The sequence below is a fragment of the Liolophura sinensis genome, chromosome 6 (assembly GCF_032854445.1).
Source record: "Liolophura sinensis isolate JHLJ2023 chromosome 6, CUHK_Ljap_v2, whole genome shotgun sequence".
Lineage (NCBI taxonomy): Eukaryota > Metazoa > Mollusca > Polyplacophora > Chitonida > Chitonidae > Liolophura > Liolophura sinensis.
Window position 1 is genome coordinate 49,969,153 of NC_088300.1, and position 18,210 is coordinate 49,987,362.

General features: G+C 38.7%; 1 protein-coding gene across 1 annotated transcript; it reads right to left on the reverse strand.

Moving 5' to 3' along the window:
* Nucleotides 1-2,230: 2,230 nt before the first annotated feature.
* Nucleotides 2,231-18,159, reverse strand: LOC135467293 (uncharacterized). Its single transcript, XM_064745062.1, has 7 exons — nt 18,085-18,159; nt 14,505-14,535; nt 14,144-14,281; nt 13,387-13,617; nt 4,329-4,466; nt 2,877-3,041; nt 2,231-2,274 (listed from the first exon to the last, which is right to left on the reverse strand). The coding sequence occupies exons 1-7, from the start codon at nt 18,157-18,159 to the stop codon at nt 2,231-2,233; spliced, it is 822 nt and encodes a 273-aa protein (XP_064601132.1).
* Nucleotides 18,160-18,210: the final 51 nt, after the last annotated feature.

Sequence of the window (18,210 nt, forward strand, 5' to 3'; positions counted from 1 at the left end):
TTTCGAACTGTCATCTGTGGTATCTATCACATTTAAGGGAGAAGAAAATTTAAATATCAATCAAATACCATTACATTAATCAAAAATTTCCACTTTGCCTAAGAACTAGTCCTGAAGTCTTCTGTTTTTGGAGGAGAATTGCCGTCGGAAACCGCCGAAGTGCAGTTCGTACATTTCCGGTGGAACTCTTCTTCCCAGAAGGTAGCCAACAGTACAGTTCATTTTCCGCTTGACGGTCGGGAAACTGGAATATTGGACGTAGGTTCCGAGTTTACTCGATCAAGCCGGCAGTTTTAACGATTCTCACTGGCAACACACCCCCAGCATAAATACAGGGTGTTAAAGATGGGGGACACGATGGACTCAGCGATTTTTGCCAGCTTTGCCGTTTTCAGACTTCACGTGTATGGCGAGGAAAAATCGCAAAATGATGCAGCAGGTACCACCAGATAGAACAAAATGTGCTCTTTTCAGCCAATAGTGTCATGTTTTTAAGTTTTCTTTTCCTTTAAAGCCATATCACGAAGGTCATGCTCCCGAGTGAGAAACTCAAAAAAATGTCACACCACTCAGATCTCTATCATACTTGGAACGGTACAAGGCAACATTTTCTTTGCATTTTGCATTTTAGATACAGATACTTTACAGTCTTGTCTCTTGTTTAGGCAACCCAGGTAAATGGAATATGGCAAATTTTGCCTTTTAGCCAACTGTTTTGCTCATCAATGACGGGTAATATCAAAAGCCCCTCACAAGTGTTTTGACTACATTTTGAGCTCTGTGAGGCAATTTTTGTGATTAAGCTGATACTGACAGACAAAGACGGAATGAAATCGACATTGTTCTCGTCTCGTAAATTACTTTTTCACTTCTCATCCTATGTATTTTTTGTATGGTTAATTTAGTCTGAATAATATGCCAATATAGATTGATTCAACATTCATTATGCTTAATCGTGTAGAAACAGGCCTTTAATCAAGAAGTGGTACGGTAAGTGCGAAATAAAACATATTTCACCGTGACTGGGGTAAAAGTGGTCATACTTCGTGGGTTGTTGGACAAGAGGTACCAGAAATCAAATTGTTTGTCACGTATTAAGCCTCTGACATACATGTGAACAGATTATGATGTGTCATCGGATACAAAATAAGTGTATAATGTAAATAGCATAAACTTTATAGGGATCAGAAATGTTCATTGCATTTATTCGTGACGAAAATGACAAAATACTTCACCGATGTTTTACGTCGTGCTCAAATTTGTCACTTATAAAAGGACGGTAAAGTATATGTTATCCAACGACATTCGCGGGTACCTGATTCATCAATACAATCAACCCAGTCGAAAACAGTCAGAACTGGATACGAGGTGGAGTAGAGAGAGAGAAATGAGAGTGGAATCAATATCTAGCTACAGTGTACTCATTTTCTTTAGTCAATACTTGCCGTTATTTTTTTATTTCATTGACGTCTCACGATGTGTACTGATGAATATTTCATTTGTTTGAAAAACGTTGGAGTTTGTGGGCGGAGCAAAAAGACCCAGATGGAAAACAAATCACCTCGAGTAAGTATACACGAGAGCCATTGTGGTGAATGTGCCCTTTGTTACGTAGATAAGAACAGGAATAAAGGGCTGATACAATGAAAACTATGTCAGTTTAGACAGTGCTACCTAATACAGTTCGGTTACAGACAGCGCTGGGCAAATTATTAAGTCAAAAATCACGCAACTCACACGAAAATAGACGACAATCAGTCGTGTAGAAACAGAGCTGTATTCATGGAAACGTAATAGTAAAAGTGATTTAAAGTATATTTAATATCATTCGTTAGCGCAGACAACCTTGTAACTGTAAATTAACATCGTTAAAACCCTGTCATGTTCCAAGGTTAAAAACGCACTTGACTCAATCTTAATCGCACAAGAAAGACTATAATGTCAAAGGACAATTAGATTCTTTTCGATTTATTCTGTGCAAAGAAAAATGTATTTCATTTAATGAAGATTCGGTAGAGATACAGGAAAACAGCGTACCAGAAATGCAGACAGGAAGAAAAGAAACGACTGTTCCAGGCTGTCTAGGCTCTCGTTGATAGTTCGAGGCTTCTATAAAACTGACCCGCTATTTTTCTAGGAGTTTTATTCATTGATATGTTAGTAACTTGTCATTGGCTGAAAAAACGTAGGAAAAATCATCATACAGCGTCAGTGGACTTAAAAAGTTTTTTTAGAGACCAATCCAAACAGCTTTCTTCATGGCTTCCACAAATTCTGAAAAAGTGAAAAACACAGCTTGTTTTGAATGCATGTCATATAAGGGAAATAAATTTAAAAAATTAAATGATCAATCGTAAAGGAATTAAAAGTATTCTGTAGCATTAACCGTGTTATATAATGTGTTCATATGTGAGGAAATGGTTTTTTCCAATGTCATAATTATTAGCAATAAATAATATTTTGGTTTCAAAAAATCGTAAAATCTTGGACAAAAAGAGTTTTAAATCGCATGTGAAGCTAGATCCCTGACAGCGTCCACTCGGATTCTAACCAAGTCGCGTTCTTTCTACAGTCCGTCTTAATGCGAGACTCAAATGATCGATTCTTTTACTGGTAACTGGTTTTGAAGTTATCCTATTCTAACTCAAAACCAATAGGACTTTAGTCCGGACTTACAGTTTATTACGCCTTTGACCACCTGGTAGTCATGAGTATTTGGTCAGTAGTATAACAACGTTTACTGAAACAGTGGTCTAACCACTCCAGAACTATTTTTTCGCCGGTAGACGGTTGGTTTCACAGTTGGATAATAGCCTTCTGCCTGCCTGATTTTGAAGTAAACACAACGATAATGATGATTGCGTAAGAAAGCCTACCATTGTACTCTATGGTGCCGGAGCTGTCCAGGTCGACGGCTTTGAACAGCGCATCCACATCAATCGATACACGTAGCTTCTGGAACACGTACTCCAGATCTTCCTTGTACAGGCGCCCCAGTCCACGGCGATCGTACAGGCGGAATGCTTCTCGGAACTCGGAGTCTACATTGCGTAATTTGTGAAGTTCCCTACATAATTGATGAAGGCCTGGAAGGTTATACCCCTAGCTGAAATGGAACGAGGAGACTGTGGGTAGTGTGGTTAAGTGGTAGCGGGGAATTAGGTTGACAGACATTATGACACAATCCTACCTTAAAATTTAAACAGATGGCTTTATGAGCTGCCTATAAAGTTTATTACCAGAGGCATCTTCTGGGTGCTAACGATAAAATACCTACTCCCCCGGGCCAACATGTATATTAGATAATCCCTTTCTGACGTAAGCTATTGACTTTTTTCCCAGCAGGTTGTAACAAGGCCGTATACTTGCCGAATGTGTATTAGAGTTATGTCCCTTAGATCATACGCGTGTGTATATCGAGGCGAGGTAAAATATTTCCTGTTATGAATAAACAGGATTCTCAGTACATGGAATGGATGCAGCCGACTACCAAGTCTTTGGTTGATGGCTCAGTTCAAATGAGGCCTGGACTCAACCACTTATTTGGGGTACAGGGTTGAGTTCCTTGCTGGGGCATTGCTTCAAAACAGGCACACAACACTGTAAATGAAAACCTATGACTTCTTTTTGAATTTTCGTCATTTTTGTGTTGCCATTAGGAGAGACAGTCGAATTTGGCCGTGGTAACTTGGTCTTAAGGCCAATAGTACAAAGCGATTTTTGACTTACGCCAAATTTTGAAAACTCAGTGTAATACATAACGTATGGCTCAAAATGCAAAATTACCACTTTATAATTTATTTAAACTCTGGAGTGAGTTTAAATCCGTGTTAGTCTTAACTTAACATTTGCTCTATAAAGACTACGACATAGAGGGTAAAACTAGATATTTGGCAAACACTTGAACGTAATCGGTGAAAATCCCCTTATCAGTTTACCGCAGTTAGGGTTTTATTCTGACAGCTCATGGCACAGAGGTAACAAATATCTAGGTCAGAATTTGAAATCTATAAACTGTATCATTTCTTGTGGCCCTTAGGAGTAGAACTAAAACGGTTTTGAGTAATTTTAGACCATTGGCGACGAACAAATTCTTAATTATCACCACCGTATTTTTACCTAACATAACAAACATGTGGGCCACAACTACTATTTATTCAGCGAGCGACGTTTCGGTACAGATACTAATACCGTTAACATTTCGAGCATAATGCTTGATGACGGTGATAGTATCTATCATCATCATCGTCTTTCTGCAATCATCCCCAGATACTGACTTGTCACAGTTACAATGAAGTACACGTATAATATGGGTAATACATACTTACCGTCTGTACTAACATGGCTTATTATGTCCCTGACCTCTTGGTCGCTTGGATCTCGCCCAGCTCGCTCGAGAATTGCCGTTAACTCATTCGGTCCTATGTAACCGTCCACTGAGTAACGGTTAAAGTAGGCTAAGTATCCTGTGTAAATAAAACGTGACAGGAGCGCTTTATTACCCTGTGTGAATAAAACGTGACTTTTAGAGAGGGCTGTATTACCCTGCATGAATAAAACGTGAAGTTAAGAGAGGGCTTTATTACCCTGTGTGAATAAAACGTGATTTTTAGAGAAGGCTTTATTACCCTGTGTGAATAAAACATGACGTTTAAGAAGGTAAGTGCCCTGTGTGAATAAAACGTGACGTTTAAGGAGGAAAGTACCCTGTGTGAATAAAACGTGACGTTTAGAGAAGGCTTTATCATCCCGTGTCAATAAAACGTGACGTTTAACTAAAGGACAAGTAGCCTACCCGTGACGTTTAGGGAGTGGGTAAGTAACCTGTGTAAATAAAACGTGGATTTTAGGAAGTGGGCAATTGTCATGTGAAAAAAGGGAACTTGAAAACAAGTTGAATTAAAAGGATGAATAAAACATGTGGTTAGGGAAGTGTAAGCGCCCTGTGTGAATATAATGTGACGTAAGGTGACGAAACAGAGAAGTCTGAAATATACCCTGTGAATAAAACCGTAATTCTTCATGATGAAAGCATATTTTCTTTGTGAACATTTGAGAAAATAATATGGGAGAAAATTACCATTAACATGGCAAATGTCCTATGTGATATAGGACAGGAACAGTTGAACAAAAATGTGCACTGTCTTCCACTGGGAAGTACTAGTTGATTAAGAATGCCTCTCCGTGTGGTCAAATATTGATGTTTAGGGAAGAGTTGTTATTTACTGTTGCAGATAATATGTTTGTCGCGTTTCCAATCAGGGGACACAACTCTGGCAGGAAAATGCACAGGGTTCCTCTACAGGCAAGAACCGATGGACACCAATACAAAGCCAGAGGAAATAGCCAGTAGTCACATCTTAGTCTGTCATCACAATGAACAGAAACCACTGGAGTGTAGTTTATGAAAATGTGTCGGTGCAGAGTGTGGCAATTTAAATGACATGACTTGTAAATGAAAGTTACATTCAGTTGAAAGGAAAAGGCAGCTCAAAATTGAAGTTAGCATCACAACACACACTGCTGAAAACTATATCAACGAGTACTTTTATTCATTATTTCAGCATTTAAAATTAAAATTAAATGAATTCAAATATTGGAATTCTAAGGTGGGCAATATGAACCATACTGCCAGAGGCAGAGTAATCAGGGGTTGCATTATCATTTTTCTATACTCACTAGCATACTCCGCGTGATAGGAAAGGGACAGTTGCGAGTGACGTGACCAGTGCCACCTAAGGCGCATGTCTATTGCCACAAATCAGGTACAAGTCGGCGATGTGTAACTTTTGTGCACGCCCAAATCAGTGAAATAAAAGATAGAGGGACAGCGTTTGCTTGTATTTCCATCTTTAGAGTTATGTAGTTTCTTGTTTGTATCAGCCATAAAGGTCACCATAAAAAAATCGAAGGCCTTTAGCTGGTATTTAAGGCCTTTAGCTGGTATTTGATATACTTGTATGTAATAATAGTTTTACTTATAGTTTTTAATTGTCCTCTCGATGAACCTTAGAATAATATTTAGCTTTATTTCACTTTAACATGAAAAAAATTATACTGAATTGCGATTGAATTATTTACTGTCAATTAATCATTTCTCACTTCCAATGCAAGGAAACTTACATTTATACTGAACGCAATGGTTTAATTTCTGTTGGCATATACTACCCAGTTTCATAAAACTTTATGTGTGGACGAATTCAGAAGTTTGCAGTCATTGGCCTAGAATAATATTTTGAATTTTCTGTGCCAGGTTTCACAGAAAGAAAAGGTTAAATTACATTGGTTTATTGGGAATATGCAAAACGACGTTGGCTTCATTCTGTATGTTTAGTGGGGTTGAATAAATGGCTGGAATAATGTATAAGCCATGTTTAGTGTTAATTTTAACTAAACTCTTTTATATTTACATCATGCAGACCTACGTTTTTTGCCTAGTGTTGACGTGTAGGTAAATATCTCTCGCATGTCATCCTTGAGCGATTAAAGGGGCATGTAACTGTTCCCCAGTGTGTACATTTTGAGCGATTTTGCAATGTGATGATGGAGAGTGGTATTTCTACATTCCAGGTACGAACTATTTAGCACGGATGTTGGCTGTGTTGCAGACGGTAGAAAAAGGCATCGACTCTAGCGACAAAATTGCCCCCCCCCCCCCCCACACACACAGTCCAGTTAAATCAGTGTTTATGAGAACTGTTGCTTGCAAAGTGGCTGCCTCCACAGCATACCCTCTTCATTAATTTTCAGGATATATATGAATCATATCGCGTTGTATGCGTCCAATTAATTTCCAACAGTGCCTGGAAGACAAGAGTTGCTAAAAGTGTAAGTGTTCTGGTCACGGAATTGTATCCGAAATTTCGTGTATGTTAAAAGTTCACGGATATTTTATCAAAGAAAGCCTCAATGCTGTATTTGTGTCTGACCTCTCCGAAAAACGCTTTCATTTCACGGTACATGAACATCAGGCTCAAGGTCACATACGGTGTTTTGCAAACTCTAGCCTGAAAGCGGTTAACAGTATAAAATCATGTCAGTCACGCTTCACTGGTTTTCATACAAAAGGTGACAAGTTAGTATGGAGATTGTAAAATTAGCTAGGAGCAGAGGTCAAGGAAACCTCTACAATGCCAGGGTCATTTGCCGTGCGCTGAGTATCTATGACCCCTCCGCGTCTCGGGATGATGCATGAGACACTGAACAGATGAGGCACTAACGTGGAAGATTCTGTCTTACCAAAATAGATACTGAACAGGCGAGGCACTAACCTGGAAGGTTCTGTCTTACCTAAATACTGGCCGGATGATATTCTTCCTGTCTGCAAAACAGAAAAATAAATGTGAAAACCTGTGTTGAAAAGTGAGGAATAAAACTGTCAAGACGTTGAATTACAAGAAAATGCTTTTGTACATCACCATCTTGGCAGCTGTCAGCATGTGGGGTGCAACATCCTTTTTCAGGGCTTGGAAAACGCCAAATTTATAATTTCACTCACTCAGCTGTCAACACTGTCTAACTGGATAAAGTATATATTTATTTATATTTGCGATTGGTGTTCTTCGCCGTACTCATGAATATTTAACATATGCGACACCGGTCAGCATTATGGTGGGAGGAAACCGGACAGATCCCGGGGGAAACCCACCACTATTCGCTGAACTCACAGTTATTAGTTAGAGGCTTTTGAGTCATTACGCCGCGCTGGCGTGCTAATTCTCTCGGCCACGGAGGCCCCCGGATAGAGTATGTTTGTGACGTTTAACTTACTACGTAAGTGGCTGAACATTTGTGTCAGATAAAGCGATTTTAAGGCATAAATAAGCGATGTAGGTTAACATCACTTAAGGTAGATATCACTCACGAACCAAAATGGATCAAGATATGCTGGATACAATGCTTTAAAACTGCACGCTAAATGAGTGACCCGAAGCGCAAGATTTAGTTCTTGTCTTGTAGAGATGTCAAGAAAATGATAATACTTTATAAAGAAGCTAGATGTGGAAATTTATGCGTGTAGACAATGTCGAATATCTGTCACATTAACAAAGGAAAACTTTTCAAATAACTAAAAAACAAAAAACAAATTTTTACAACTTTTTTTACAGCAACTATATACTCGGTTCCTCAAAAGTGTCTCAGCTAACGCCGATTGTTTGAAAGTGTGTTACCGATTCTGGTACAAGCAATTGACTGCAACCCAGTCCTTGTAACACTAGACACTGATCCTGGTACATCAACAATAATAACAGTAATTAAAATAATATTACATCTTATAATAATTTGTTTGCGTTGCTTATGACATGCATTGAGATTCACTGGCTGCAAACAGGGACTGGGTAAATCGAATTCATCTGACGACATAAACTGTCAGTTATACTTGGCATAACTGATAGCTCAAAGTGTTGAGAGAGAATAAGAGATAGCTTTAATGAGGCCAAGGGACAAAAGTAAGAAATAAAAACGGAGAACTCACCATTTTGTCACCACCCTTATATTCTCTTACTAGAACGGTTATGGTACAAAATGACACGAAGCAAGTCTTGAGTCGCAACACGTCACTCCTATATAGACAGGTGAACAGTGATTGGGCAGAGCTATGACGATATCAACATGACGTTAGCTTCCTGATGGTGATAGTTTTTGTCTTGACATTGTATACGTGTAACTGTACAGAAGTTAGGAATAACAAGAGTTTGAATTACACGCATGACGGGCTACATGGATCTGTTGACTAAGACTAAAGATACGTGTAGGGCTATTTTACCTGATAAATTACCCCTATTGTATACCATAGCCTTTCACACTTATATAATCTGAGCGTCGAAACAGACAATCCCATATCAAACACTGAACAGTTTTCAATTGGAAAGGCGCAAGGAATGTTCTAGGTGAATGGTGAAGTCAGTGTTCAAATGATGTACCATGTCAAGTTGTAAATAATCAAAATAAGTCTCACAGCTGCAACTGTTCATATGTCCAACGTGGCGATCTGATTCAGTACGACGAATATAAAGCTCCTATCCCCGTGTGAAGCGGAACTAGACAGAGTGAAGCAGAGTGACAGAGATTCTACAAACCCCACAAACAGGTCTATTTCATAACCCGGGTATAAACATACATGAGTGTGATCTTTGGAGGGGATTTGCTCTGGTAGGGCTATAGCACCGGGTTCAAGACTGAGTCTGCGAGCTGGGCACATGAGATGTGGGTTCAAAACCGGACTTGGTTGGGAATTTGTAGATTCCATTGTTCTCACTGTTTGTGGGACTTTGGGGACAATGCAGGTCCACGACGGTTATATGAGCGTTTGCACAATCTAACGTTCAGTTAGACGACGCTGTTGAGGTAAATTCGTCAATATCTTACCATAAGTCGGTGGTTTGCTTCCGACACTCTTCTCCATCTATAAAACTGATCGCCATCGCATGAGGAAAAATTCTTGAGAATGGTGTTAAACAACATAAGAATATAAATAATATAATAAAAAATCAGCAGTAATCAATCCATCAATCAATCAATCAGCCAATCTAGAATGAGTGAGTAAAACAAATAAATCCATTAATTTTAAAATATTGAAAACTGAAGCATTTATTTCATGCCTTCACTCATTTTGCATCTCGCCACGATATAGCTGAAATATCGCTAACGTGCATAGCCGTAAACTTCAATCACTCATTTGTGTTACTTTGTCAAAGCAGGCACCATAGTGGTAAGGGCGCAAGCGCACGAATATCCCAGAATATAAAAAAACAGTGATGTGTGTGTTATTTTTGTGTGTATAAAGAACGTACACACCTTTTACATTATCTATATGCCATGTATTTAAATTGCTCTCGGTCGATAATGTCATATATATGTAAGTGGCAGGCGAATCTGCGGAGATCTGCAATGTCTTTTTTGCTGAAGGTGTTTCCACGGTTCACCGAGTTATCTAAACAAAGGGAGAATGAGTCTAGAGCTTAGTTAATAGCTCATTTCACCGTGGACAATTACAGTTCGTGTACACAGTACTTGTCATACTAAAATATCTGACAGACATGTAAAATGACATGGTTTAATGCAACAATATGCTAGAAGCTAGGGTGAATGTGTGTGATGTCCAGAAGGCGAAATGACTGGCGCTTAATGTTCAGTAGGCGAGCATTTATATATGTATGTAAGCAATCATACACACAATCGTATGCGGTAAACAGCTAAACTCGGTGTCACATTTATGGTACCCTTGGCATGCGGACACAGTGAAGCAGTACAGTAAATATGTCGCTGTGGAAATTGGTCCGACACACAAGGGCTCTTGCCAGTACCTCACGTTTGACCAGTGAGGTAGCAGATGTTGCCTTCCTTCTCGAGCGCGATCTCGTAGTAAGCTTAAATTGAATCATTGATACGAGATAAAACTTATGCATAACAAAACTTTGTTAACAAATCAGGTTGTGATGTTTGTGACTGATACGGACGTGAAAGAATCTTGTTTGACAGTGAGTTGGAAAGACACGTGGTAGGGTCTGTCACTATGGTCGTGGGTTCCCTCCGGGCTCTGCCCGGTTTCCCTCCCACCATGATGATCGCCGCCGTCGTATAAGTGAAATATTCTTGGGTACGGCGTAATGGTGGTCTGGGTAGGGAGGATTCGAACCGTACATTTCCCAAACATCTCATGTTTTGGAGAGTCACATTCTGTAAAAATTCGGTCGGCGTTTCAGTGTACTGCGAATGCTCAAATGTTGTAACTTGACAATTTGCCACTCAGACTAGGGGGCGTTACAGGGAAATTTCAGTCATGCTTGACGATTGTACCTGAGCTCATATTTATTTTCCATTGTCTGCTTTCAAGACAGGTTGGATGGCAAATGCTGCACGATGGCCTCTTTGTTAAACCAACAAAGGGACATAAATAGCCAAAAGTGCCAGTACATATTTACCGATGCCGAACTTGAAGTTTTGACCGTGTCGGTTTGTGGATGAACTTTCTCTTTTATGATGCAGGTTTATTTATAATGGTGGGTTAGTATTAATTTGATGACTTTTTCTGCGGTGTGATATTTATTTTGACTGAATATATCGATAAACATTTACACAGGTATGAGGAAACAAATCATTGGTTGCATGGATTAAAAGTGTCGCTTTGTCAAAATAATAATAGAAAATGTCAAACATTTACAAGGTGAAATCCTTTTTTTTTAGAGAAAAGTACACAAGAATGTTCAGATTGAAACTGGATCAGAAACCCTTAAATGAATACTTCATGCTCTAACACTTTATTTTCGAATCTGTTCAAACCGGAGAGTGGCTGTGTGACCACAACAAACCAAAATGATAAACTGTATTCGACCCAAGCTTTCAAACACAGCGACACATTTGAAAGATGTGAAGTTTACCTGATTTTACCTCATTACTCTGGTCGCTCCGCCTACAAAGTTCACAAAGCCAATTTACTCTGAATTCCATAGAGGATGCGCATAATTAATAATGCATGTGTTATATAGATGGTACAATTACATCGCTAGATGACAAGCACGAATGCGAAAACCAAACTGCTAATGTTTGCCATTTATTAACATGCCTAGATTAAAGATGCTTGTAGAACCCAAAATCTGTATTATTCAATGACATACAAAAGAAGCCCTTAGGACGTAACCTTGGATCCATTCAGTTTGACTCTCAGAAGAGGCAAACGGAATGACCCAGCCGAAACGTGATGAAGGCGACGTAGTTCCTAAAACAGTCAATCGTTTTTTTTTTTCGAGTGCACTGAATTTATTACTTCATGTATGGAGTTTGTCAACTCGCATCTTTAGCTTTCCTCTTCTAGTCCTACATATAAAGGAGTCAACACAGTTTGTTCAACTATTGCTGTCAGACATGAAGTCAAAATATTTTGTCACCTTTGTTAAGCTTCACGGGTACGAGGGTAGCAAGAAATTTTAGTTCATTCCAAGACAGACCAAACTCTGGTACATTTTAACTACCGGTTAAAGGTTAACACTAACAATACATTTCAAACTATTATATCTGTTTCGCAATATTTTCCAATGCAATATTGGTTGGTTAATTTCCCAGCAGTAAAGTATGGTCGTTTATCCTACTGGAAACGTAAGTAAGAAAGACCAATACATCAACACAAGAAGAATATTTTTAGCTCCATCTGTTTAATAGGTATTTTCCGTGAAAGGTCCCAATTCGGACCATTCGGATGGCCGTGGGTTTTCTCCGTGAACTGCAAGCTTTCCTCTGACCATATGCTCGCCGCGGTCGTGTTAGTGAAATATTCTTAAGTATGACGTAAAACACCAATCAAATAAATCAATTCCATAGCCACAATGTTCACAGTGTGATTCACAGGTCTTATCATGTTTGTGACATTCTGTTTGGGTGAACATAGCTACTTTAAACATCTTATTCAATGGAAAATGGATTAAATTATATTCATTATACATGGTCTGTGGGAGTATTACAGCCAATTTGGTGCACTGTACTGGACTCCATTGCTCCATTTGCTTTCAATCAATCAATCAATCATTTCGAATCTTTTAGATTCGTATTTCTATCAGGTATGTAAACGCTATAAGTCAAACCACAACCACAAACAGCAGACCTAACGACACTAGAACAACAAAGAAACTCATTTTGGCGACAGTTCTTATTTATTGCCACTTCTGTACAAGAAAAAACGTTCCGAATCTATTCACTTATCATTAATACAAACCCGCTGCCCCTGATGCAGATTGTATACCGAGTAAGCAAATAAATTTTTGTTAGAAAAATAAAGAAAAACATGAAAAAAAAACATCCATCCGCTGTTCAAGTTCTTATGGAGAAGGTTAGATCTGTTCCTGAGTCATCTTTACAAGGTCTTGTTCATAAGATCAACAAATTCTGCAAAACAAACAAACAGAAATAATTAATACATTAACTGTATATATTGAAAACTTTCTGAAAAAATAGCCAATCTGTTCCAGAATATAGGCCTAATTCATCACTTAAGAATATCTAGTTTTTTGGTTAATTCAGAAGACCATTTGTTAATGATCCATCCTACAGATGATTTATGCAGAACTCAAGAATATTTCACTTCAATGAAGGCTGTCAGGTTGATGGATGGATGACGAAGGATGTGCCTGGAGAAAATCCCCAAACTTCGTGGGGCACCTGACATAGCTACTAAAAAAATGTGGATCATATAACCGTGACCAAGCCATTCGGCGCCAGTGATCTTTGTGGCGAACAGGTTTTTTCTTAAATACTTATATTGTTACTTGATACAGTTTAAAAGACCTTCGCCAGGCTCCTGATCCTTCCCCAGGTATTGAGTCTTACAAGTTGTTTTACAAGCTGCAGCTGGACTACTATATATAGCATAAACATAGAGGCACATAAACCTACCGTTGTACTCAATCGTTCCATTGTTGTCAGCGTCAGCCACCTTGAAGAGGGCGGGAACGTCAACGTTGACACGCAGCTTCTCAAAGACGTAAGCGACGTCCTCCTGTGTGAGTTTTCCAGATCCAGTGCGATCATAGATACGGAAGGCCTCCCTGTACTCAGAATCCACGTTACGCAACTGCTGGAAAGTGCGTACGTAATCTATGAAAGCCTGGAAGTTGATTCCTCGAGCTGCACGGAGAAATGAGAAAAGAAAAGTGTTAAGGCGTGATGCTGTTTTTATCCTAAGTGACCTTTCTCTTCTCACGTGAGGCTTGAACAAAGCTACGCTATTTTGCCTAGACATTCTATGACATGAGACAAATGTACAAAGGCAAAAGAAAAAGGCATTAATGATGCACATGACTGCAGAAAACAACACATTTTGAATAATAGCCCTCACGTTCTGCGCAAAAATACTGTGGTGAGAGGAAGCCAAGCTGTACTGGCCATGCGTATGACTTGTATTATCACATGGATTGTGTGTAACCAATCGGAAAGTACAAAGTACGAGTGAATAATTTCAGCTTTATTGCTGACAATTTTATCTTGTTTTATAATATTAACTACTTGCTCTTTGTAGACATATCACTCATTACCCAAATTAACAGCAGTTCTATAACCTTTAGCAGTTCTTTTCACTACGGTAGAAAAAGTCTAAACATGATTTTGTGTACTCTGGCGTTATAAATTTGAGCTTACGGTTATATATACTTACGGTCAACGCTGACACTGTCAAGGATTCTCTGAATCTCGCCTTCGGTCGGATCCCGGCCTGCACGCTCCAGGATCGCCCTCAGTTCGTTTCTACCAACAACGCCACAGTTGGACACTCTGTTGAAGTAGGCAAGGAAGCCTGTAAAGGGAAAGAAAGCGAACTAGACAAATTCAGCTGACGCCATGATGACGACAACTTTATGATAACAGACAGTGTGTATAGATGTCATATATTCCATATTAAAGTTGGTACGGTATCAGAAGGCTCAACTAACAATACATCGCTGTGGCTACCCCCCGTAAGCCAAAACTCAGGTCTTTCCTGATCGCGCATTTACTTGGCGAAAAGATTTTCAACTTACCTAAGTATTGTCCGGATGGGATTCCCAGAGGCTGAAAGGGTGAAAAAACATGCATTAGCCCTTTTCGATGCAGAAGAGGTAAATTTTCAGAAATTGAAGGCTCGATGTTAAAAACGCTAAGGTTCGCTGACTGCCAATACTCGCGCCATATTATATATAAAATCATCCAAATGTGAATTTGATCAGGCCGTTTTCTAAACAGTTTCAAAGTTTTTGAAGCTATTCCCCACGTATAAAGTGATTTGAGTTTTTTAGCCTGATGCTCATTCCAGCATTTGTGATGATGACTTGTGGGCTAAAAGCTCACAGGCAGTCAAAACCGCATGAGCACGAAGAAAGGAATCTTTAAAATAATTTGACCACTTGTCTGAGAAATACTCACCATGTTGAATACGGATGAAGGCCTTGGTCGACAGCTGGGAGGATGGACAGAGAGCAAATGTGTCTGTGCCCGGCAACGCGTCTCCTCGGGTTTATATACCCCAGCCACGTGCAGGACAGGGCGGAGCCTGAGGACCTAGACCTGCCAAAGTCCGATTTTGAGGGCTGAAGAATAATATATTAATCGTGTGCATGTTCTGGATCACTGAACAACTAAGTAAATAATGTAGGTCAGTAGTGCTGCGGTCGAAATGTGCATTGTACCGGAACCAGAAGAACCCGTTTTTTTTTGTATGGTTTTACCACAGTGAAACAGATAACCCATACGTCTATGAAACGGACATGTTTTGTCAAATTATCAAAATATTCCGTCAGATTAAAACGACAGACTAGGGTTCTGCCATGTTTTCCTGATCAGATTTCAATAATAGATCTTCATCTTCATAACCAATTTTCAATGCTGTAGATTAGAAATTAAAGTCTAAATGAATGGTATTGAGTGACTAGAGTTTAGAAGCAAATGTACTAAATTAATAAGATCTATAGATATTTCGAAATATGGGGTATATACAAATGGGAGGTGTTATTGTTGCTGCTTTAACTTTATATCACATTCAGTAAATACTATATAGTATCATTTCATGGAATAAAAATACATGCAAGGCAGCCCAGGAATTCAAAGTACCTGATATTCGTACAGAATAAACTTAGTTCTAACTTTTTGCGTGAATCAAGACGAAAACGTATAGATGTACACTGGTGTAAATAATGAAACGATACTATCAACATTAACACATAGTTATATGTTGACTTCCATATTAACGCATGGATAGTTTCATGGGGAGTGTAGGTGTCACATTGTGCTGGTGTCTCCTGTACTGGTTGCATGAGTGTCTGTGTACACTCTACAGAACTATGTGACCATTGTCAAGTGGAACAATATTTGGACCAAGTTTTAGTTAGTGGTAATACATTAAGGCAGTTTCGTTGCAAGCTGCATCAGCGGGTAGTCCCACTTAGTGTTAAGCACCTTACAATGCACGGCTTGCTTGCTCCAGAAAAGAACAGGACCAGAATTCTCAAGACAGTTGCTGTGTCCTTTTAATTTTTTTGACAGAATAACCTGAAATAATATACAGAAATAACGTAGATCGTTCATATGGTTGTGGTGTACATCAGTTCCATCAGGGGACTGGCACACTCCAATGTCTCAAACATCAACCAACCATACCATCTCCAATGCTGGTATTATGTGGATGAATTCAGCGAAACACGCTTAAGTTACACTTAGGTAAAGTCAGCATATGATTCATTTCATGATTCATGTCAAGCTGCTTCATAATTATACTTTTCATGAAATATCTAGGCAAAAAATTAATATATCTCAAATGTAAGCGTAAATTTAAGCGTAAGAATATATTACAGAATTAAACTAAGTAACATAGAACTGTTTTCAGGAAAGGTTTTATTATTGAAGTATAGAATCAAAAGACGTTTGTGGGCTTAGGCATACGATTTTTTAAATACATTTTATGTTACTACAAAAAGCACACTAATGTCTTGCTAAAACCTGTTAAGGATATAGCAAATATGTGGCAGAAATAAAACTTTAAATCTGGGACATCCCTCAAGCCAAATGTGTATTACAGAATTTCTTTATTTCTCCCGCAAAACACAGCACGCTTTCATCACCACCTTCACCCAACGGTTCCACTTCGATGATTAGGATCTCAAAACCTCTAAACAGTGAATGAAAGTGGCATTTCTGTTTGACACTTGCTCCAAGGCAGAAAGGCACTAATGCTAACGAAACTTACGTGAAAGGGATAGCCATGGACAACAAATGACTGAAAACGCGTCAGTAAAATTAAATTCTAAGAAAAAAGTCAATAAATATACATATTTAAGTCAAAGGACAAGTATATATTTCCAATCATCTTTAATATCCAAAGACACATTTATTCCTTCGGGTGTAGATTTATGGTTTAAGGTTTATTAATATTCAGATCCAACAGGCCAGGTCTGACACTTACAGGTCTGATAACAGGGATACATTCAGAGTAACAGAAGCGTATAATACACATATGTAGAGCTAGGTAAATATAAAATACAATTTTTTATACAAAGATAGTGTAAACACAGGTAAACATATGATGAAATTCTTGGTACAGAAATGCTATAAGCCTACGCGTAAACATAGGTGAAGATATAAAACTATTCTTGCTGAAATTTCATAAAAAAAAAGAAATTGTAAATCGTTATCTTCAGAAGTCAAGATCATAAAATATGTTAATCACGGAAAGTCCGTTAAAAAAATAGAGTGAACTGACTTTCTAAAAGGTTGTTGTGAAGAAAAAATTTCTATGGAATTATTAGAACTCAGGTCATTATAGAAATTCATGGCTCGAGGGAAAAAAGAATGTTTTCGAGCGTTGATTCTAGTTGACGAAAGCTGGAAAGTTGCCATTTGTCGTAAGGGCCGGGCAGGAAAAATAAACTTGGCCTGCTCTACTAAGGCGAGTCTACTAAGTAAGATAGAGTGAACACATTTGTGTAAGAACTTTAAATCGGCAACACTATCAGATAGTGTTGGCAGCTGAAAGTGTTTACACATAGCACTGTATTTTTCAGAGGAATAAAAGCGTCATTAGTTTTAAAACAAAGATATTTGATGAACTTTTTTTGAACGGACTCTACCTTGTCTGAGAGATATTTTTGGGTGGGGGATCTTATAATTGACTCATACTCCAAGTTGGAGAGAACTAAGGATTTGTATAGGGATATAGGTGACTTGGTTTTTGTAAAAGAAATGCACGATGGCTTGAGAAGACCAAGCATTTTATAACCTTTTCTAACGGTATTGGTGACATGTAATCTAAATTTCAGATTACTGTTTAATGTTATCGCAATATCTTTCACAGTCTCAACTCTTTCAAGTGCATGTCCGCCTATGTTATCATTGGATATAATTTTGTTGGTCTTATTTGTGAATGATATGCCACAACACTTGTCCACGTTTAACTTAAGCTGTCAAGAGCAAGGCCATCCTGTAAGAGCTCACATTCTTGCGCGGACGTACTTGTTTGTAAAGTTTATTGTCATCTGCATACAGTGACAATTTGGAGTGGACATGTCGTTTACTACATAAAAGAAGCTGCAGCGGACCAATCAAAGACCCTTGCGGTACCCCGGAAAGTACCAGCTTCCCATGAAGATTCTGCGCCCTGTAGGACAACTCGTTTCGAACGGCCTTCGAGGACAGGAGCGCAGCCATTTGAGCAGTGGGCCTTGAAAGCCATAATGCTTCAGTTTATGTATCATCATA